This window comes from Acanthochromis polyacanthus, chromosome 3 (genome assembly GCF_021347895.1).
Source record: "Acanthochromis polyacanthus isolate Apoly-LR-REF ecotype Palm Island chromosome 3, KAUST_Apoly_ChrSc, whole genome shotgun sequence".
Taxonomy (NCBI): Eukaryota; Metazoa; Chordata; class Actinopteri; family Pomacentridae; genus Acanthochromis; species Acanthochromis polyacanthus.
The window spans coordinates 18,313,008-18,335,286 of record NC_067115.1 but is presented as its reverse complement, the minus strand read 5'-3'; the positions used below and the strand labels follow the sequence as shown (position 1 = coordinate 18,335,286).

Sequence of the window (22,279 nt, the reverse complement as noted above, 5' to 3'; positions counted from 1 at the left end):
TCACTTGCTTATTTGTTTTTATTTTTGAAGCCACGAAACAACCTTTTAACCAAACTCACTTGGGCTTCTACTGACATGAAAATGCAAAAAAAATGGAGGATACAACCAGTTTTATTTCAGTTTTAAAATATACTGATCAACCAAAGGGAACAATACTTATTATTATTTATTTAATAATATGATTTATTTATACAGCATAATTAAAACAACAGCACCTGAGTGAAAGTGCTTTCCAATTATGTCTGTTTCAGATAATGGTGTTGCTGCTTACTTATTTGCTTTTTGGTACCCAATACTTAGTTCTGAAAGATATTTCATGTTTTCAGACCTGGGAATTTCTGTTTAATTCACCATAAAAAAGTCTCATCTTCAAAGTCATTTTTAAGGTTCCATATGGGCAGAAATATAACACATGCAAAATACTTCCAGCATATTTAAATGAGCAAATGGTTCCAGCACATTTTTAATTATTGGCCTTTGTAAAAAAAAAAAAAAAAAAAAAAAAAAAAACATTTTGCAAAACTTAATTGTGGGTCCAATTAACAAATAAGTAAACCCTAAACAAAGTCTAGGTTGGTGCAACATGATATTTCTCAAAATTCTGTCTCCTTCAACAGACTGACCTTGGGGAGAAATAAAATTGACATAACTTGTTTAAATGTTATGGTTAAGGCTCTACTGTGCAATTTATGATGTCAGTTTATCTGAGTAATTTAAATATTACAGTTAAAGCCCTGCAAATCTATGTGAAATCCATTATGTGTAATCTTATTTCAATTATGGAAATTTACCTTACAAACCTTAAAAAAAATTGACCGTTAAACTATATGTGGAAAATCTAATGATTATAAAGATTCCCAAAGAGCGAGCATATTTGCAACAGTGGAGAGGAAGAATTCCCTTTTTACGGAAAGAGACTTCCAGCAGAACCAGGCTCAGGAAGGTCTGCCATCTGCCCGACTGGTTGGGGTAAAGGTGTACAGGAGAGAGGAAAGGATGGCAGAGATAAACAGACAACAAACAAGAAAGCGTAAACACTGGATTGATTGGTGGAAAAAGGCAAAGTTAATAACATGCAACAGCACATGTGAGCGTATAGAGGAAATGACAAGGATGAACATGCAAAGAAAGTCATATGAACAGAACAGCTAAGGTTAAGGATATGGGTTATATTTAAAAAGAAATAAACAAAAACAATGGAACTGTAACAGCAAAAGAGTGTGAAATCAGGAAACCCATCAATGCAAACCATCAGGACATGACCAGAGCAGCTTCAGGAAGAACTATAAGCAATTGTCTAGTCTATCCAGTCACTATCAAGCTTATTTAATTCTAAGTGAAATGCATGGCAGGATGAGTTTGTGAGCATGGCTGGACAGTTTCAGTTAGACCCAGTCAAAAATGGTCCATGCATTTCAACAGAGAGGAGGAAAAAGAATATTTCAAAATACTCTATTAATAACTAATTTGGGCACGTAAAGCTGGAACAAATGTTAAGCGACGTATAGTCTGCCACCACTGCCTGTTATTTGCCACATTACCATGGATAAATGTCGCAAACCATTCAGATTGCTCTAAAATGTATATTAATAAAACCAGGTATGATATGTAACCCCCACCCCATCATACAGCCAGTGACACGGCATATATTTTTGGTATGTCACAGCAAGCTCAAGTGTAATCTATCAGGCTATACATGAAACATACAACTGTTAACCAAATACAAGGAGTTTATTGTTTACATCGCCAAGTATACATTGACAAAAGTTTTCAGCCTTGTTTTCGTACAGCAATAAATGCTTAACTAGTGAATATACATATTCAATCAAATGGAAACTGGTAACATACTTAGAGATCCCTTCCTATAGGACACTGAGAAAGCTCCAAAAGGGAGAGGTGCTCATGTGTTTATTGTCAATGTTTTATGGAGAGTAAAAAAGAAACATCATGGGGTCATGGGACACCATGTATGCATTGCAGATAGTTTTTTCCCCAATTATGACATTGGAATTAGGCAGTGGCATTCACAGTCTGCCAATATACCGTATATTCAAAAAACATTCCCACAGAAGGAAACAAAACAAAAACAACTATGAACCAAAACGTAAAATAATGCACTCTGTTCTTGTTTCACTGAAGGTTGTGGATCATCTCCTCCTTGGCAATGAGATGCGTGGTCTTGTTGACCAGAGACATGAGAGAGTTGAGTTTGTGCGACCAGTCGTTCAGCAGGTCGTTGGGGTCTTTGGGCCTCTGGAAGTTGATGATGCCAGCCAGCCGGTCGACCTTGGCATAGATGGTCTTGTTTACAACTAGGCTCGAGAGAAACTCCTCCGATTCCTGACAAAGTGTGTAAGCAGACAAACATCTCGTTAGTCTTTCGAAAATGTCTTCAGTGAACCCAACGCCTGAATGTTAGCCGTCTTAATAACGAGGGGAACTGTAAAGGTCAAATTGGTTAAAATACTTTGCAAATGAAAGAAAAAACACCCACAAGTGCTCATTCAGTATTCCAAATGGCAAATAAATTAGTTTTAATTGTATCCAATTATCCTCAATCTGTATTGCCACACATTAGTGACGTACATATGTAGGTCAACTGCTAACCAGAGAAGTTAAATGTTTTTATGAGTACGTTTTGGGTTATTTTAATCATGACATAACCTTCCATAAAACATGTATTTTGTCAATAACTCAATAATCACCCAAATAAGTACATGAGATTTTTGCCGTAAACACATACATCTTGAACTCCCTGAAACTCCAGCCATGTCAGAACTGAGGTACCATTACTGGAACAAACCCAGACTGACCAACCATTTGATTAAATGTGTAATTTCTGTGCCGTCAACGTGAGCTTCATTTTTCTCTAATTAGTAAAACTGTTGCTTACGTCAATGGAGAGGTCAAGGAGTCCAGCCATCCTCTTCATTGTGATTCTGGTGTAATACTTGGCCATTATTCTGATGTTCTGTGAGACAGGGGAGAAAGTCATTAATATAAATATATGCAGCAGAATATTTACGCGTCTGCAGTTAGAACATGGGAGCTTTCAGGTCACATTAACACTCACAGATTAAAAAAAACAAACAAAAAAACACATCCATTACCCATCTATTTTCACTGGATTGTATCTCCGTACATAGCAGCCTGTCACATTTGCACACAGCCTCAACATCCTCTCAGCCGTTGTTTATGCGGCATGAAGTCCTACTCCATTGCTTTCTTGTCATTTTATTCAGTAAGACTGTACCGACTTAAACAAACCTGAATCCGCTTTTTGGGTTTTTAGAAACAAACAAAAACATATTTTGAGCTTCATCCCAATAATCGAAAACCCATCTTAATTTATAGCCTTTACTACCTTTACTCAAGGCCATATGATCAAATTGACACAAGAGCACTTTCACTGTATGTAGACAGTTTTTGAATGTTTGACCTTCAAAGCGTCACTTGCTATAATTTCTCTTAGTGCTCACTACATTAATTAACAATGTTCAACTGTGCCACCGTAGTGCTGGATATAGCTAAAAAGTAATTTCACCCTTCTGAACATGTGTTTCAGCTTTGAGTGAGATGCCATTACTTTTGGCTGTGGGACTTACATGCTCCACCACTCTGTTCTTCAGGTCTTTCCACCTTTTCTCTCCCTCTTCTGAATAAGAGAAGACATCTGTTGCGGGGCTGTCGGGTGAGCCCTCTCTCAGCTCCTTTCCATAATCCTCCACCAAGGAGGCCCAGCGCATCAGCTCCATAGTAGTGAACTGCTTGAGAAGATCCCTGAGAGTAGTGGAAGAACACATTGAAAATTCTGTAAAATATGCACCTTGGTACACATAGTGGTCAGCTCCCTTGAGTAGCACACAACAGCATCACCCTTCATGCATTTACATAAAACAAACATTTATCAACTCTACTTAAAGGGCAAAAAGCTGTTGTGCAAGTGACTGCACGTACAATTCACACAATATTTGGAAAAGCAGCCACGTTACCTTTACTGTATATATGTTTGTGCTAGCAATGCAAATGCATATTCTCTGTTAAAGAAAGTAAACTGACATCACATCACATCAGCAGTCTATTCGCTGTATTAATGTTGACACCAAGAAGCACTAAATACTTGTAAGTAATAAATTACTTGTATTTGGGGATTTCTTCCAATTTCTTGTCTGCACTGATTCTGTGCACAAGGTCTGACTGCTCGTTGTCATAAGGAGACAGAATCACATACAGCACCACACTCTTCAGGGCCTGAAACATAAAAATATTTGTTTTATTAGCAATGCTCAACAAGTAACAAGCAAAGTAAATTGTATTCACAGATTTCAGTACATTCGAGTATGAATACTAAAAGAGAACCTCTCTCTTAAAAGACAAACTCTCCAACAGGGATTGTACGGCAAAGCAATTCACCAAGCTAAAAGCATTCCAAACATAGTGTTGCCTCTTCAGCCAGAAGTATAATACAGTCTCATCTCTATTTTCACTGCATCAAATGGTATAGTAATTTTGTTACCAAAGGGTCTTTCTTTGCAGTAAAATGAAGACATCAGTAAAAACATTTTTTAGGGAAATCCTGGCCTTCAGCATCTGACTGTCAAAAACCTTAGCATTCTGACTGTATTCTGTGCCTCAAAACAAATACAATGTACCTGTTGCCACTTGCTACTCTCCTCCAAGATGCAAGGGGTGTCATAAATGGCCCGGTAGTGTTTGCAGATGGACAAGTAGGAGCCCTCATGCTGGTCCACCTGAATCATCAGGTTGTAATATTTCAGCTTCAACTCCTGAATTGTTCAGGAGACAAAAAGGAAGGTGTCAGTATTCAGTTCCATCAACCTTTGCAGCACAGATTAACCAAAAAATGACCCGACAGCTAAAAATTAACATACAGGCCAATACTTTTTCGCACAAGGAAACATTGCAGTATTTTATTAGCTCCCAATTCCTGGCCGCTCTCTCTCTTACCTCTGAGCCCTCCTCTTGGAAGAATTTGGTGTTTATCTTCTTGCTGATGATCTGGGTGCGAATGTAATCCTTGACAGCGATGCACAGCCTCATCTGTTCCAAGATAAACTCCGCCTTCTCCTTTTTCTCCATGGAGCCATATGTTTCCACCTGAGCATGAAAAATATATATTCTGAGTACTTTCTATACAGCAGACCATAAAACCCCACAACGGAATTAAATTAGTTTATGCAGTTTTGCTTATCAAAAATCGTTTTTAAAACATCGAACAGACATGGTCATATTTGTGCTCATAAGTAATTAACAGATTTTTTTGTTAATTAACATAATAAAAGCTACCAGTTTGTTACCTGCAGCTCCTGGAGAATTGAAGCTGCCTCTTTGACTTCTCCGCTCTGTTCTTTGATACTGGCCAGAGTCTTTGTGAGCCTGGCACGCTCGATCTCTACGTAGATCTGCGAGGTGAACAAATCGTAGTTTACTACTGATGAAAAGTAATGTGCTGAGTAGAATGGTAGCCTCCAAATCACCGTAACCTGACTTGTCATACCTAATCAAACCTGCAAGAGACTTTTTTTTTTTTGTAAAAGAGTTGCTGTCAAATTGATTAACAACAAACACATGATTATGACAAACAAACAACATTTGTAGGTTGGTATACATTTTGGACGGTACAAGCTACTTGGTGAATGTGGTAATGTCTTCATAATTGCACTGCCCAAGTCACCCTTCGCAACCTCCCTACCCCATCCCCACAGTCTGATTTACATGACAGCAGTTAAAATCTTTTGTTTTCCCATTTATACAATGTCATTGAAGCACAAAACGCAGATTCCACACCTTGCCAGCAGTCACAGTGCGAAGTGTGTCAATGAGTCTAAGCTTGATGGTCAGATCAGTCACAGCATCCACGTACTTGTAACATTCTTGCACCATTTTGGCAACAGCCTAATACAGATGAAAGAAAAAAAACATTCAGTCCAAAGTAACAGACCTGACATGAGTGGAAAACATTAAACAAAACATTAGGGTAAATAAGTTTGTTCACAGTCTTGTTAATTTGGTTGCTTGCATAGATAGCCAAAAATGTAGAAAAATAGCAATCAAGGTAATAATAAGTATATGACCTGTTTGAGCTGACTCCTCCTTTTGGTGAGTAACATGATGTTTTCATTCAGCGAATCCCAGTCTTTGGCTTCATAACACATTTGGACCACAGCCACCAGGATTCTGGATGTGGACACCATGTCTGATGCCTGAGGTAGGGTTAAAAGGAGATAGGTAAACACACAGACATACAAAAACATATAACAAACACAATACAAATTAAATACTTACTTCATTATTAACTCAAATTTTGCTGAAATTCTTTGCTCTTGTAAAATGTTTGATGCCACACTTCTTTCTGGAGAATTTTACAACTATAAGTGGCTACTAAATGCTTCAGGGCTCCACACAATGTGCTTTGCCAAGGTATTTCGCTAAATTTTATTAATTTCATATGATATTATTTGGATATCAGTAGTGCAGTTCTATAAATCTCAAAAAATGGCTGAAACCCTTACTAGCCTTTTTTTTTTTTTTTTACATTTTCAGTAGGAATTTATAGCAATGGGGCGTTTTTTTATTTACTTTGTTATTGGCATATCGAGCTAAATTTCCCAGATGTAGGCAACTTGCACAACTAAAACTACAGAGAATGAAACATAAATACCGTGCAGCAATACACAAACGCATTGACTTACTGTTCTGGTTTGCTTCTCCAGTGACAACAAACTCTCGATGGCCTCCTGCAACTTTCCCTCCTGCAATAGACAATTTTAGTTTGTTACACTCACCTTTAAATAAATGACAAATGTTACCTTCTGTTAAAGGACTTACTCAATATTAATGTCACGCCTGGTAAGTTAGCAAAAGATGCTGCCCATGACTATACTGCTAACACTACTAGCATGCTAGCGAGCTTAATAATCAACACACATGTGAATGAGAAAACTAAATGCAGGTGAAATGCGTTACAATTCGAAAATACCTTGACAATTTATGAGTAATTTACGTTAAATAGATTTGCTAATGGTGGATTTCCGGGTAGTGCTAATGTTACGAACGCTAGTTGTTAGCTTGAATGCTAACGCACTGATGCCGATGCACCATGACTCAGCCGGCGCTGGCCTCTTTTACCCCGCACTTACTTTAGCCATTTTTTCACATTCCGGCAGACGCTGGTCTACAGTTGAGCTGTAGTCGATCTCCATCTTCACAATCCTCCCATCGGACCTTTCAGATCGCTCCTCAGACATATTTGCGGCGTACAAGTGACAATAATGTATGGAGCTTTTCTTCTCTTACGGTCAACCTCAGCCTAGCTGTATTTTGCTTGTCAAATGAACGGAGACCAATCAATGGAGAGAGCCAAACAGTTGTCCAAGGCGCCAGAAGGACCCACTGAGGACCCCAAGAGGATTTCTGGCAGGCGTGATAAAAGCCTGCTTTTACATATGACTAAAGATTCCCTGCTGCAACTCCTGGTCGTTCTTAAAATATACAACTTGTATTCACAAGTACACCGCTGTGGGTTAGATGGGTACGCAAATAAAGCCTGTTAAACTGCACAACTAGGTCTGTTCTCGAGAACTGTATTATCAGTCAACCAAAAATCAATAAACAGAATGCTAAAATATATTTAGATTCTTTTGGCTGCCCTGTAATTGCAGCATGTATCGAAGACACTGAACAATTATCCAATTTGAACTTATTAATTAACTGGCACCATTCCCAAGAAGCAACTTTAATTCTTTTAGTCTATCTTATCCAGTCTAATTCAATGGATATGCTATCTGATAAATAGGCTGCAATTGAATTATATATGTTTTTTTGTTTGTTTGTTTTGTTTGGGGTTTTTTTTGCAGTTGGGAGAGTGAAAATGATAAGCCACCATATGCACATTTGAAGAGGTTACTTCCTCGAAGAAGAGATACAAGAGACATTACATTTTACGTTACATTTTGTAATGCTACCAGCTGAATTAGGAGTTAACCTTCACATTCCACCATAAACTGAAGCAGAAAATGCACTTACACAGGAAATAAATGATACTCAAAATTGCACAAGATGGGACCCCAAGGCCCTTGGTTAACATGTCCCCCCAATTTTTAAACAAAACCTGTACCCAAGATGGAAATGATGTTGGTAACAAAGATGATGGAGGAGAGGATCATCAACCAAAATACAGAATGCAATGATAACAGATCCCCAGTTCGCACCTGGGCTTTGGATCTTTCTGCATGAAGTTTGCATGTTCTGTGAGTTTTCTCCAGGTGCTCCGGCTATCTCCCACAGACCAAAATGAAGTTCACTGATAATTCTAAATTGTCCATATGAATGTGCTTTTTTCTCTCTGTGTGTAGTCCTGTGAATGGTAAATGGTCTGTATTTATATAGCGCTTCACTATACCTGCAAGGTACCCAAAGCGCTTTACATGCTACGTCACATTCACCCATTCACACACTGATGGCGGAAGCTGCCATGCAAGGCGCTAACCACGACCCATCAGGAGCAATTCGGGGTTAGGTGTCTTGCTCAGGGACACCTCAAACACGACGGGGCGAGGATCGAACCGGCAACCCTTCGGTTGCAAGACAGCCACTCTACCCACTGAGCCATACCGCCCTGTGATAGACTGGTGATCTATCCAGGGTGTCCCCTGCCTTCACTCTAAGTCAGCTGGGGTAGAACTCCAGGGCCTCTCCCCCGCAGCCCTAATGAGGATTAATCGATGTATAGATAATGGATGGATGATAAAAATTAGACAAACATGCAATGGAAGCGTAGAACCTGCCCTGCATTCATCAATCAAGTGGTCGAGGTGAGTGAGGAACTTTGTGAATGGGCTGGAGCGTTTGAATGAACTCATAGTGTAATGACCACAGTCCACCAGCAGATGTCCTGTTAATGTCTGCATCGTGTATTCCTGTCTTCAGTCCATTCACTGCTCTTATAGGCCCTCCGCAAGTATCACTAATGTGGGTCAGTGATTTTCCTGCTCGTGGCACAGAAAGCCCCTAAGCCCTGAGCTAAAATCAGTTTGATCCCAGTGCACGGCTCAGCACAGAGCCTCGGAGGCCTGATAAACTGAACATGACTCGGATCCACTGAGAGGAAGATCAAATGTGGAACAAGAACTCTGATTGTGGAGGCATAAAAATACTCACAGTGCTTTCAGCAGACTTGTCAGGCTTTAAAACCATCGGGAAGAGCTCAGCTGAAGAGCAGCTTCGAATGGCCGTCATCACTGTCATCATCACCAACATTATCTTCCTCAATACCGCTGATGACAATACCAGGCTGCAGTGTCAGAGCCAATGTCAGTCATCTAACAGAATATGAATGAGCCTTACTTTACAAGTTTTAGTTGTGTTGATGCAGACAAACCATGACTACCAAAACAACCAACAGCAAAGTAAATAAGCAGAAATTTCCCACTGCTAATATTTAGTGGTAGTTTTCTGCTTTGAATAAAAGGGTCTAATCTCCTTGCACATTAACACAGGCCTTATTGAAAATGTTCAGTCATCATTAGGCCATGGCTCACTGGTTCAGAGTTGCTGCTCACATGAAAGCCTATCACTATCCCATGGCCTCTTAAGCTCCAGGGTTTTAGATTTAAGATAAATAGACTGTCAGGAAAGTAAATACAGACTTGGTGCTATAAAAAGCTGTTCCTTCTGCTATGTATCAGACACAAATGAATAAAAACTTTATGTGGACACACAAGCAGTCATCATGTTTTGATTCATCGAACAATGTGCCTGAAGTCTCAGGGAGTCGTGAAGATTCCTTCTTCAGGGCTGTAAATTTTTAGACAGTCATACAGTGTCTTAGGGTGTTTTTATGATTTCTTACTTGTTTTTTTGCGTCATTATTTTTCTCAGTAGTTCAGAGTCGTATATAAAAACATCAAGTTTTGATATGAATTTTAAAATCTTAAAGAAGAAATATCACACAGCAGTTACTAAAATATGCACCAACCCTAATGTGAAAGCAGTAATTTAGTGTGTTGTAGTAGATAGATAGATAGATAGATAGATAGATAGATAGATAGATAGATAGATAGATAGATAGATAGATAGATAGATAGATAGATAGATAGATAGATAGATAAAGCCTTTATTGATCCCGCAGCTGGGAAATTTTTAATGTTACAGCAGCAAATGCAAAAAATAGTGCAAGAAAAGAAAAAGAGCAGTATATATATGTATTTGTGTTCATAGTACTGCAGTGCTTGTATCCACTATGCCCATGCTAACAAGCAGTTGTGACTGTGCAGCTCTACTGTCCTCTACCTTTTGTGTTATGCTACATATACCACAACTGTCTTGATGCTAAATATGCAAATGCACTTCCACTGAATGATATTGTGTTTTATGAGAATTTCATTCCAGTGAGCGCAGCTAACTGCATTTTTATGTAGCATCCCGAGGTTCGCAGTAATGTGGTTTATTACTGTGTCAATGGGGTTAGTTTTCTTGAGTGCCATTATGTAAATTCTCTTATTGAAAATATAACTCATTTAAATGGTAAGGCCCATGTAATATGCTGCTATCCAATGTTAAAACATTTACAAGAACACACATGGGTGAACTTTAAAGTTCCCCTCCCCTCAAAAAATGTATTTTGGTCAAGGTTACTTCTCTTGCATGAGCATATCTACTATGTTCACATGCTGATGGTGCTGAAGTGCTGTCTTCCAATCTTTCTGCTGAAAGTTCAGCTCATCTGAAATCTGTACTAAAAAGGCAATATACACTTGTGGGAATTTGAAACTTATGGGATAAATTGCACATAAATGGAGGATGGGGCTTCAGTGATGTATGAGACATCTTGCAGCAGAAGTTGGCTGAAATGAAAAACCATATATAGTACCATGGATTCAGAATTTTTCCCTTTCTGAATTGTTTGAATTTCCAACTGAACTCTTTAATCGAAAAACAATTTTGAATATCTGCGAACATGTCGAGACAGATCTGGAATATCAGACTTTAATACAGGTCTGAAGAGGAAATATCAAGAAAATTTTGTATTGAAATGCATTCAGAGCTAGCCTAGCCACGCTAGACAACCCACGGCAACGAATTTAATTCTCTGCCAGGGTGGTTCTAGTTACCCTCCATAAGGCTCGAGGCTGGATTCTCCTAAAACTGGCCGGACGAATCACCGTGAAGTGTAGAGTGAGAAGGCGGGCGTAACTAAGTGACGACAGAGGCGCGACGATTCTGACAGAAACAATAAACAGTTATCTTTCGACTCGGCTTTGGCCACAGCCCTTAAAGATTTGAAGCTAAAATTCAACTTGAAAGATAAACAATGGACGGCACTGAAGTGTTTCATTGAGAAGAAAGACGTATTTGGACTTATGCCGACGGGATATGGCAAATCCTTGATATACCAGTTGGCTCCGCTGGTTGGGAAGCTAATGGGACTTAGCCACAATCCGCCGGCGCTCTAGGAACTACGTCAGCCTATTCGTTGCACTGATTGGTTGTATACCTACCCAATTGCTGCAGAGTGATTTGGAAGACAACCTTTTAGCCCGCCTCCCTCCCTGTCGAGCGGCCCTAGACCCTTGTGCCTTCAGAAACATGGGTCTACCGCGGCTTGGCTAACTCAGAGCTGCTTTTAATCTCATATTTAACTGCAAACTTAATAATCCTTTCAGCTACACTTATGCATAAGGCAAGTTACACAAATATTTAAATGTTTGTCATTCAGTCTTGTGATCTACTGTTATTACTGATGATGGTACAAATCTGCACATGTCAGATTTGCAACTATATTTTATTTGCATTGCACACTTTACTCAGTCAAATGCTGTAAATCACGTCCTCATATTCAGTAGACGATGTCTGCGCTTTAAGGGGCAGCTCATGCATTATTTTGGGTGTTAAGGGGAGAGTCTACATTGAGATGCCGTTTCAGAGGGTTTTGTCACCTTGGCATGAATATATTTCTCAGGGGAAATTCTTGCTGACAGGGCATCTTCAGTGCAGAAATATGAATTTTGCTGAGTAGACCAAAAAAACATCAAATGTATCAATGAAGTCAGCAGACCAGCCCCTGCTTTAATTAAAAGTGACTTTTTAAAATATTGTCATTACGTTGTTCACTCAGTTTAAAAAAAAAGGACAAACAGGATAAGAAATAAGAACATTTTTATTAATAAGACCAATTTCATCCTAGATTTTGCACGGTCACATTTGCCTTTCGGCTGTTAACTTCTGTATACAGGCAACTGTTTTTTAAGAGACTGCAGCGCTAGAGTCACTGACCTAATTTCTTGTTTACAAGAGAAAATCACTAACTCCACAGAGAACTTATTGCAAATATAAAGTGTGTTATATTAGACCAGGACCTGAGTAAAACAAGTTGGAAAAAGGTAGGGCTATTAGCAACAACACAAGCAGCACTATATTAAACTAAACAAGCCCTCTAACCTGAGCCACCATATCGATTTTTCTTCCATACCCACTGACTATGATGTAGAGGAGAGAGTTTCCTGAACTCTATTGGGGGCATGAAGTACAGCACAAGTTTTAAAATTGTCCACATTTAGGCACAAAAACACCTAGGTTTAGGAAAAGATCAGTGTGTGTGTTAAAAATGAAGACCTTCAATCTCATGGTTTTAATAATGAACAAAGTGTTATAAAACAGTCATGGTTAAAAGCAGTGGTACTATGCTAAAGTGAAATTTTGAGTTCTATTGTGTTTATGTTTATTTTTTCCATTTTCTGCTACTCTAAATTTCCACTCCACATCATTTCAGATGAACACATTGTGCAGCTTTACTCTTAAGATGAAAAAAATATACAAGTGATAATAAAATAAGCTTTTCAAATGCAACTGTCAGTTAAAGATTAAATCAGTTGTCTTCGATATTTTTGAACTGTTACGTCTTACAAAAAGCAATGTGTAGTCAGGGCTGAGTTTCAGATATCTCCACCAATAAAAGCTCCCTTAAATAGTGATTTTTCCTTCACCAAAAGTTAAAGAAAAATTCCAACAACTGATTTGTGGGTTAAGAACTTGGTCTTTCTTCTTCTTTCCTTTCCCGTTGATACCTCACAACCATTCACACTTATCGGCTGTCCATAGAGCTGTGCATATAGTAGTTCAAACTAGCTCCATGCACATCTCGTGCATCAATAAGATGCTGCGTACACACTGATATTTTAGTGTTTTATATATGCAGCCAGATGGCCTGGTGTTTACAGACACAGGCCCCAGAACAGTGATTCATTTCCTAGTCTAGGCCAAAAGTCTGGGACCTGCCAGTAAAGGCCTTACCTTAGAATAAGACCATATCGGCTTGGATGTCATTCGGAATAACAAGAACTGCGTCATCAGGGGACAACTACATGCTGATGAGTAGTGGGCTACTGGAACAAGACACTGAAAGGTACAACCGGGTGACTGGGATGGTGTACAGGAACATCTGCGCAGATTACCAACCACTGACACCTATATCCTGGTGGTACTGAAAGTGAGATCCTGTGGGGTCTGTTGGGACTTCAGGTTCCAGACTGACAAGCAGATACTGGTGAATCAGAGAGTGGCAAAGTGGGGGTTGACAAGTAGCAGAAGATGTGACAGTTCCAAGGTTGAGAAGCACCTGGGGCTGAAGGAACAACTGGTGCAGATGTGGAGAGTGAAGGCCAAGGTGGTCCCAGTGGTAGGAGAAGCATCAGGGGTAGTAATCCTTAAAACTGTGAGAGTGGCTCCAGCAGGTTCCAGGTACAACATCTGAGGTCTCTGTCCAGAAGGGTGCAGCAAACAGCTAAAAATACTGAGCAGAACCCTCAAACTCCCAGACCTCTGGTACTCTGGTAGAGCACTTGAGCGTAAGGACAACATACACCAGGAAAGATGGAGATCTTTCAATCGCTTACTTTTTGCCACTGACCCATTAAGAACTTGGGCACCAGTTGTTATATGCACAGTCTCTCCCGTCTCAGTGGCTGAAGCTGATAATTCCTTCTGTGGAGTCAAAGCTGTCTTGGTCGCCTCTCTCACTGGCCTCTTTCTTGGACAGTCACTCAGTTTTCTGCTCCAGGCAGACTGACGTGACAACCATATTCCTTCCATTTTTAAGGATGGATATATCTGTACTCCAAATGATAATCAGTGACACTGAAATGTTTTCATAATTACTCCCTTTTCAATTACCTTTTCACTGTGTTGCTTGAAGTGTTCTTTTGTCTTCATGGTGTAGTTACAGAGAGGAGAACTGATTCACTAGTGACTGGATCTTCCAGATACAAGTATCGTTATACTTCAGTCATTTGAGACGCATCCACCTATCTAAATTTTACTGATTGTGTGGCTTCCAGCACTATGTGGGACTGTGTGGAATAGGGTGAGTTGCTTTAACCTAAAAGATAGGGCAAATGCTTCTGCAATCATATAATTGACATTACTTTGTAGACATCGCTGTTCACTTTGGCATGAAAGAGGCGTTGTTTAAGGAAAGTTCTGGGGATAATGAGTTCACGATTCAATGTTGAAAAGCAACACAAGAGGAAAACTATGCTTTTTCTCTGATCTGTGTATCTGAAGACAAAATAGGAACACGCAGGCTTGGTTTGTCATCAGGAACCTTAATTTTCTACAAACTGGGGGAGGACTACAGTAAGGACTGATGAACTACAAAATGCCCCCCATGCTACCATGCACCAGATGATTGGAGCATTAGTTTCATAACTCGGCCTTAAATGAACTTTGTATGTGCGTGCTGAATGTGCGAGGCCTAGAAGAGAGGCGTGAGAGTGAGTGGGTAAATGAGTGAGAAGGAGACAGGCTTTGAGTGCAACACTGAGCTGATGTTTCCTGAGCTGCGGTTTAGTCGGCCGATGTTTCCACCAAAGCACCGCGTCGTATTTCAGCCGGCCGAGCAGATCAGATCAGAGGGGGGCTGCTGCGGCTGCTGCTTGCATTTTCCGATTCCTCTGCAAGCTGTTTTTACTAGTAGAGGAAGAGGAGCCCCACAGAGCAGAGCGTCCTTCTGGTCCGACTCAAGATGTGCCGCCCAGAACTCTGAGGACAACCTTAACATCCGAGTATCTTTTTTTAGGGCGGTTTCACAAACACTTCTTTCAAAAGTCACATTCCCCGTATCAGCTATTTAGATTTTCACTTCTGGCGCTATCCCGAACAGACCAGCGTGAAGCCACCAGGTACGAAGCACAGTTACATCCGGTAAGGTGTATTTAAAAAATAAAATATAAAAAATTACGGTTCCTTTAACGGAAGGACACAAGTTATTGACTGAAAATGTCAGTTTGGGCACTAGCAATGTTCTTTATCTAATAGTTAAAGTACTTTTTAAAACCTGATCATTAAGCTATAAAATTGATATATTTCCAAACATTCAGCAAACTTAAAATTTTGCATTGACAGACCTGCACACAAGTCAGATTTGCAATCATATTTTATTTGTATTATAAATTATATTTCCTTATGTTCCTGCAAATCATTTCATCAAATGAACCACTGCTCTATCTAATAGATGCTGGCAGTGATGTCTGTGCTTTGAGGAGCAGCTCACACATTAGTTTGACTATTAAAGGGAGAGTATTTATGACACTTTTGCATGAATATATTAAAGATTTTTAAAAAAAATATATGGAAGAGGTAAATTCTTCAGTTTATATACTAATGTTGTTTATTATACAGACCTGCAAAAAAGTCAAATTTGCAAAAATATCTTAATAGAATTTGGGAATGTACACAAGTTACTGTACACAAGGTTTTGCATTTAATTAAATGGTAGTCATTTATTCTTGTCATCTGCCATTAAGATTAATGATGGTACAGACATGCACAAAAGTCAGATTTGCAAAAGTATTTCAATACACCAAAGTAATGTATTCCTTTACTCTACACATTTTTTGAAATTTATGTTATTTTTTAAAGCACAGATGTGGTATTTTTATTCTTTAGTGCTTTTGTAATCTAATTTGGTCTGGTTTATGTTGTTCCACTGTCGCTTTTAGTCATTTTAATCTTTATCTTATCTCTTGTTTTGCTGTATCACTGACTTATCTGTCACCCTTTCCTCTTTCTCTTTCTTCTTCTTCATTAATTGATTAATTTTTTTCACTGTCTTCAGTTACTGTAACTATAGAGCACTTTGGTTTGGTTATATAAAAACAAGGAAAACCCTCAAATGTGAAAATTGTATGAATAGTATATGTACAGAAATACAAGATAAGCTCTCAGACAGCGTAGTACAAGGCTGCTTAGTTGTTGTATGATTACCGACGGATAAGTCCTGATAAGTCTGCAATCCAGTCAGCTGGATTTGTAGTAGGATCGCAATCATGTAATCGTCAGCAGGCAGTTGACATACCGCTCACTTGTTGTCATAGCTTATGTGACGCCGCGCTGCTATCTTGCAATGATACAGAAATCTTTAACAAATCCATGGATCCAGACTATAAGTCGCATCATTACCAAAATCTAATGAGGTGGGTCTTGTGTCATTTCCGACCTTCCCTGAAAATTTCACCCAAATCCATTGGTCCGTTTTTGAGTAATGTTGCACACAGATAAACAGACAAACAAATATGTGCTGATCATCACATAGCTCCATCACATTTCTAGAAAAAGCAGTACCAAACAGAGCATAGTGGTGCAAATCAAACAAAAACACATCAATTCAATTCCATACAAACTCCGTGTGGAACACTATGGATACAGGTTATATCCAGGGGAAACAGTTCAATCAATGACACATTTTTGTGTATTTATGAAAATAACATCCTATTACAAAGACGGTTTTGCAGTCTGACAAACGTCGTGCTTTTATTTTCTAAAGCTCCTCCCAGATCTCCTTCCGCGTTGAGCGCCGTCAGCTTGACCCTGCAGGCTGAAAGGAGGGGACAACCCAGAACCGAGCTCATTCCTGCTCGCACAGTCAATGCCGGAGAGAGTGTCCGCTGGTTCCGATGAAACAAGTCGGCTTTAACTCGGGCTGCTATTCCTAACTCGGTCCGATCATTCCGTCACATGCGCTGACACGACTCCGACAAAACGCAACATCCCGTCGGGCGGCGGACGGATCGTTTCGGCTGCTTTGACACATTGTGAGCACAGAGAAGAAGACTCGGAGAGGAGGGGAAGATGTTGCTGAAGGAGTACAGGATATGCATGCCCCTCACAGTGGAGGAGGTAAGTTTTTCTACCCATTGCTACTTTTCCTTTGTCTCGTTTTTCTTTTCTTTTCCTTTTTAAACCAGCACTACTCGGCTCCAGCGCTGTTTCTCACGACCTTGGTAGCTGTAACGCTGTCGGGCTTCTTGCTGCTTCAGACGTGGCAGGAGGTCACATTAAGTGTGAGAAATGCATTCAGATGAACTTTGAGGACATCTAATCCACTCTTCCGTGTGTCTTCTCTGTCAAACCTGAGCAAACAATGTAAGCTTTTGGTTTGCAGGCTTGCAAATGGATGGGAATAAACCAACAATACTTGCCTTGTGTGTCAAAGATAGAAACACACAAACCAAACAGCATGCTTTGCACTGAGCACAGGAGCACTCTGTATCGAATCTGACCATCCTTCAGAAACACACTCCTCCTCACTCACATGCACATACAAGCAATTACCTGCTAATTGCATTTCATTAATGTCATCACGCCCTGCTCGCTGCACACGATGAGTCTGACACAATGCAGAGCAGGGGTCTCCACACTTCACACCGTGTCATGATAGGGATTGCACTTGTGCCGCACTGATTGATATTAATAAAGAATAGCCCGTTGTCTGTTTAGTCTCACGTCACGGTCTAAAATTAGAAACAGGGATGATGATTTCTCTCTTGTTCTGGCATGCATATAACAGCAGAGTTTTCAATTATCACCCACGTCATTGTTTTCTTATCTCTTTTGTTGTCAGTTTTGTCAGGGTCTACGGCTGGTAGTCAGGTGGAATAACGGTCATGCTGCAGCGCAATATCTCCACTGACATTGTTGTCAGTTCAGATCTTGAGACGAAATCGAAGTTTAGACAAAAACATTGTAAAGATTAACCATGCCAAAATAATCAGGGCACTTTTTTTATATACGTATTGAAAGTTAAGCTTCACATCTTCCACTCTGAACTCTTGAACTCACATTTCCCCTCTTTCTCACTCCAGCTTTTAAAGTGGAGCGATGATTGGTTTCTCCACCAGCATGCCTAACCTACAGATGACTGCACCAATTTTATCCCTATTATCTTTTCTTTTATGGCATGTGAGGATTTAAAGAAATCTCTGACTAGAGGGAGAGTAGAGATTCTCACTGAAGTGGAATGAAGCGCATCCCCACTTATACCCTGCTATGGTGAGATGGTATTACATTTATCTGGAAAGTGTTGCCCACAAAAATATATTTTTTTCTCCCACGGTCACCACTAATCTCAAATACAAACACTGAATAAGGTGTACCAGCGCTGACTCATCTTAGAAAGCTGCAGTCAAAAGGGAAGCGTCATCCTACAGTACAAGCATGCTATGGGAGCAATGTGTTCCTGCATATGTTCTTAGATACCTTCACAGTGTGTGTCATTGCATGGGTGTGTTTGCATTCATGCATGCTTATTCCGTTCAGCAAACCAGTCTTGGCCGTTTCCATACATACATTTCAAGCCTGGAGGAGTAGCAGTGAGAGCTTTCTTGTCACGTCTGTTGAACTTGTGAACAGATGGTTGTTATGAGAAGCAACAACAGTGTAATTAAAGGCTCAGTCTGTGATCCAATTCCAACAAAAGGGCTATCTTGCTGTAAAAATTTAAAACATAGCTTTGGATACCACTTTAATTCCAAAATGGGCAAGTCTGTCAATACGTAGTCTAACGTTCAACAGCAATTATAGCTCAACTGTCATTGTTTTTATGCTCCTCTTGCACAGCCACACCTATCTCCACGGTGGTGTAGAATGATCTAGTTGCACCTCATTGCAAAGCCTGGGATGCAGTGATGATGCCGCCTGCAAAATAGTAACGGGAGAATTCATTCATTGTCATCAAATTGGGTGATTCACCAAAAGAACCAAGCATACCCAAACCTGTAGCAACACTCAACGTTTTCAGCATGTAGGTTGCTAGTTTGGAGGTTGTTTTTGTTATAAAATGTGCATATTGCTAACAGAAGGCACCAGTTTCCTATCTCACTTGAACTTGTTTTATGGCACTTACCCATGTTCTGTTCTCCTGACTCAATCATTGCTTGTTGTACACTCAACAAAAATATAAACGCAACACTTTTGTTTTTGCTCCCATTTTTTATGAGATGAACTCAAAGATCTAAAACTTCTTTCACATACACAATATCACCATTTCTCTCAAATATTGTTCACAAATCTGTCTAAATCTGTGATAGTGAGCACTTCTCCTTTGCTGAGATAATCCGTCCCACCTCACAGGTGTGCCATATCAAGATGCTGATTAGACACCATGATTAGTGCACAGGTGTGGCAGAAAAGTCAGGCTTATATCATAAGTATACATCTGATGAGTCAGACTATGCTTTTACTTCAACTGAAGGCTCGTTTACATTCGCAAAGTTTGGATATTGGTTTGAATAGCCCAACTGAACATCATTTTTAAGTCTGTCTCCTCAGTTTTACTTGTGTACTTCTCAGATTCGTATAAAAAATGATGGGTTCCACATTTGATATTAAGGCATGGGTGGTCAAACATGGTGGTTTTCAACCACTTGCACTGCACAAAAAATGTTTTTGACCAGATCAGCTTTTTTTGTCTGTCAATGCTGGAGAATTCATTTGTACACAGTTTGGTAAATGGTTGTATTTATATAGCACTTTTATCCAAAGCACTTTACATGATGATATGTCACATTTACCCATTCACACACTGATGGTGGGAGCTGCCATGCAAGGTGCTAACCACAACCCATCAGGAGCAATTAGGGGTTAGGCGTCTTGCTCAGGGACACCTTGACATGAGCTCGACGGGCCGAGGATCGAACCGGCAACCTTCCAGTTACAAGATGGCCACTCTACCCACTGAGCCATGCCGCCCCCGTTTGTTGCAGTTTGTTGCAGGTCAGTTCCATGTTATTGACTGCTGGAGATGCAGCTTAAAACATTTACCCACTGTGGTGCCCTTAAGACTCCTAGGTGAAGCTTTGGAGATGCAAAGGTTGTCAAGAAAAAAAAATGAGCAGTTGGGCTGTGTCAATGCTGCATCTGTGCTGTCGCTTCATGCATTTTAATTGAACTGGCAGTTGCTTTTTTAACTTAGCTGACAGGTTTTTAGATTATACGAACTGTTTTTCTGGCATTGTTGAATTCTTCAGTTTGAGGACACCAACCAACAAAGGTTAGTGAGCTACTGTGGCAACTGCAGGAGCTGCTTCTGAGCTAACAGATCAGCCATCAGTAGCTGTACTTTGTGCTCTTTCTGCTGATGTTTGCTTTTGTAGTGTCTTCAGACTTTAGAATCTTTCATCATTACAACAGATTCCTGGCAAATTCCTTGCAAACGCACTTCGCTTTGACTTATGTCAACAAGTATTTATTTTCCCAGCGTGTCTGACGTTTTTGGCACTACTTTGCTATTTTCTACCCCTTTCTGTCTTTCCCTTTACTTCCACTGTGTTTAATCAACTGAGGTAAATGCATTTTATTTTTTGAAATTAATCCAGGCTGCTTCAAAATGACACAAAAAAAGTTAAAAAACATAAAGGGCAGTAGGGTAAACTCAGCCCAAGCACTGCAGTTTGTCCATGCCTGCATTTAGACTTGTGTTATCAGCGCTGCTGTTGTAACTTCCTGACACTACAGAGAAAAACACTTCCCTTGCAATGCAAGCTAAACTTAACTGTGAAATGCACGCTTACGATTAACTGGGGAACCATTTCAAGGTCTCAGATGTATGTTGTATCGGATGAAAGCGTCTGCTAAATGAAATTAGACAACTGTAACTGCTGTAAGTCTTTGTTTATCAGCTGCTGCAGATATTTCACTGGTATCTGTCAAGCTGTAAGACCATGATGGAGGTTTATATGGACATTGGATACTTAGAAAGTATATATTGTGTAGACCAGATCACTAAAGCTTTTACACTCTACTCAGAATGTAACATTTAAAAAGAGGATGAAACCATTAGTCTGACATATTTCAGTAAAGCGAGGAGAGAGAGGTCATCCATTACTGCTTTGATAGGCCTGCACTTTGCCATTTCTTTTTTTTCTTCTCTTTTTGCAAAGATTAGGCTGTGTTTGGATGAATCCCAGGAAGCCAGGCTTCATTGTTTTTGAAAAGTCCCGAAAGAAAGCTCCTTAATGGTGCGGAGGAAACGAAGAAGAGGCTGCGGTTTGTTCCATTTCTTCTTATCATGGCTGCGCACATTGAGTTGAATGTCATCTCTCCTCTCCTGAAAGTTCAGTAAAAGTTTCCTGCCAGTGCAGAGGGAGAGGAAGGACGGACTGACGAAATGAAAGGAGGAAGGGTAGCTTGGACAGATGGTGCATAAGGACAAGCTACATGGCGCTGGCTGCAGAGGGGTTGAAAGAGATGGGGAAAAGGATGGCAGAGAGGACAGAAAGAGATGAGGGAGGAGTGGCGGCGGTTATGTGGAAAGTTCTGGGAGATTTTTTTTTACTCTTTGAAAATCCCCAGGGTCAAACACTAATACAGTGTGTGTGCGCACTTAGATTGGAGTCATAGGGACATGCAAGGTCACGTCTCTCTGTGTATTGTCTCTGGGAAGAGATTACTGTCTGCTACTCGGCTGTGTTGCGTCATCACAGCTCTACTACTGCAGATGTTGGACCGGCTGCACATGCTGTGTTTATACAAGTTTAACTAACACCGGAGAAAGCATTTAGCAATACCAGAGCATATGAGCTGTTCAATTCTACTTCTTCTTAATCATCTTTTGGCTATTTGGGTGTGTACCTGACATGTTTCCGATGCCTTTTCCCCTCCGCAGTCCGTTTGCCTCATTCTGTACATACGCTTTCAACAAAGACAAACAATGACTTTCCTCTTTAGTTGTACCTAAAGAAAGAAACAATCTAAAACAGCTTCTTTATAGTAAAGGAAAAGTGTAACATTTTACTTTGCCTTCCATAAATACTAGAAGGAAACTACACTGTAAAAAAAAAAATGTGTAAAAATTTGTCTGCCTTATATGTAAAAAGTGATGAAAAACTGTGATGGGAGAAAGTGAATATAATAGCATATATTTCTAAAATAATGATGTTTTAAGCTGGTTAAAATACAGGACAGCTGTGTAATTTTATGGTCACAG

General features: G+C 39.9%; 2 protein-coding genes across 2 annotated transcripts in view; one reads left to right on the top strand and one right to left on the bottom strand.

The window, feature by feature from the left end:
* Positions 1–1,712: 1,712 nt before the first annotated feature.
* psmd12 (proteasome 26S subunit, non-ATPase 12) lies at positions 1,713–7,380 on the bottom strand. The gene is made up of 11 exons (XM_022205423.2): positions 7,161–7,380; positions 6,714–6,773; positions 6,096–6,224; positions 5,809–5,916; positions 5,319–5,423; positions 4,969–5,118; positions 4,653–4,787; positions 4,139–4,251; positions 3,606–3,780; positions 2,894–2,971; positions 1,713–2,340 (listed from the first exon to the last, which is right to left on the bottom strand). The coding sequence occupies exons 1-11, from the start codon at positions 7,266–7,268 to the stop codon at positions 2,131–2,133; spliced, it is 1,371 nt and encodes a 456-aa protein (XP_022061115.1). The 5' UTR covers positions 7,269–7,380; the 3' UTR covers positions 1,713–2,130.
* A 9,498-nt stretch (positions 7,381–16,878) lies between these two features.
* The window catches only part of LOC110958749 (phosphatidylinositol transfer protein cytoplasmic 1), an 82,955-nt gene continuing 77,554 nt past the window's right edge, over positions 16,879–22,279 (top strand). Inside the window, exon 1 of the mRNA XM_051945374.1 lies at positions 16,879–17,193. Within this exon, the coding sequence (XP_051801334.1) occupies positions 17,146–17,193 (48 nt within the window). The 5' untranslated portion in view covers positions 16,879–17,145. The remainder of the gene's footprint in view (positions 17,194–22,279) is intronic.

What these genes read in the sequence shown, in the direction of transcription:
- psmd12 (XM_022205423.2), bottom strand. Translation starts at nt 7,268, where the DNA reads ATGTCTGAGGAGCGATCTGAAAGGTCCGATGGGAGGATTGTGAAGATG. An exon ending in GCACTGTGACTGCTGGCAAG is followed by an intron (nt 5,424 to 5,808) that starts GTGTGGAATCTG and finishes TTCACCTCGCAG; the next exon opens with ATCTACGTAGAGATCGAGCG. An exon ending in AGAACAGAGTGGTGGAGCAT is followed by an intron (nt 2,972 to 3,605) that starts GTAAGTCCCACA and finishes CCTGTCTCACAG; the next exon opens with AACATCAGAATAATGGCCAA.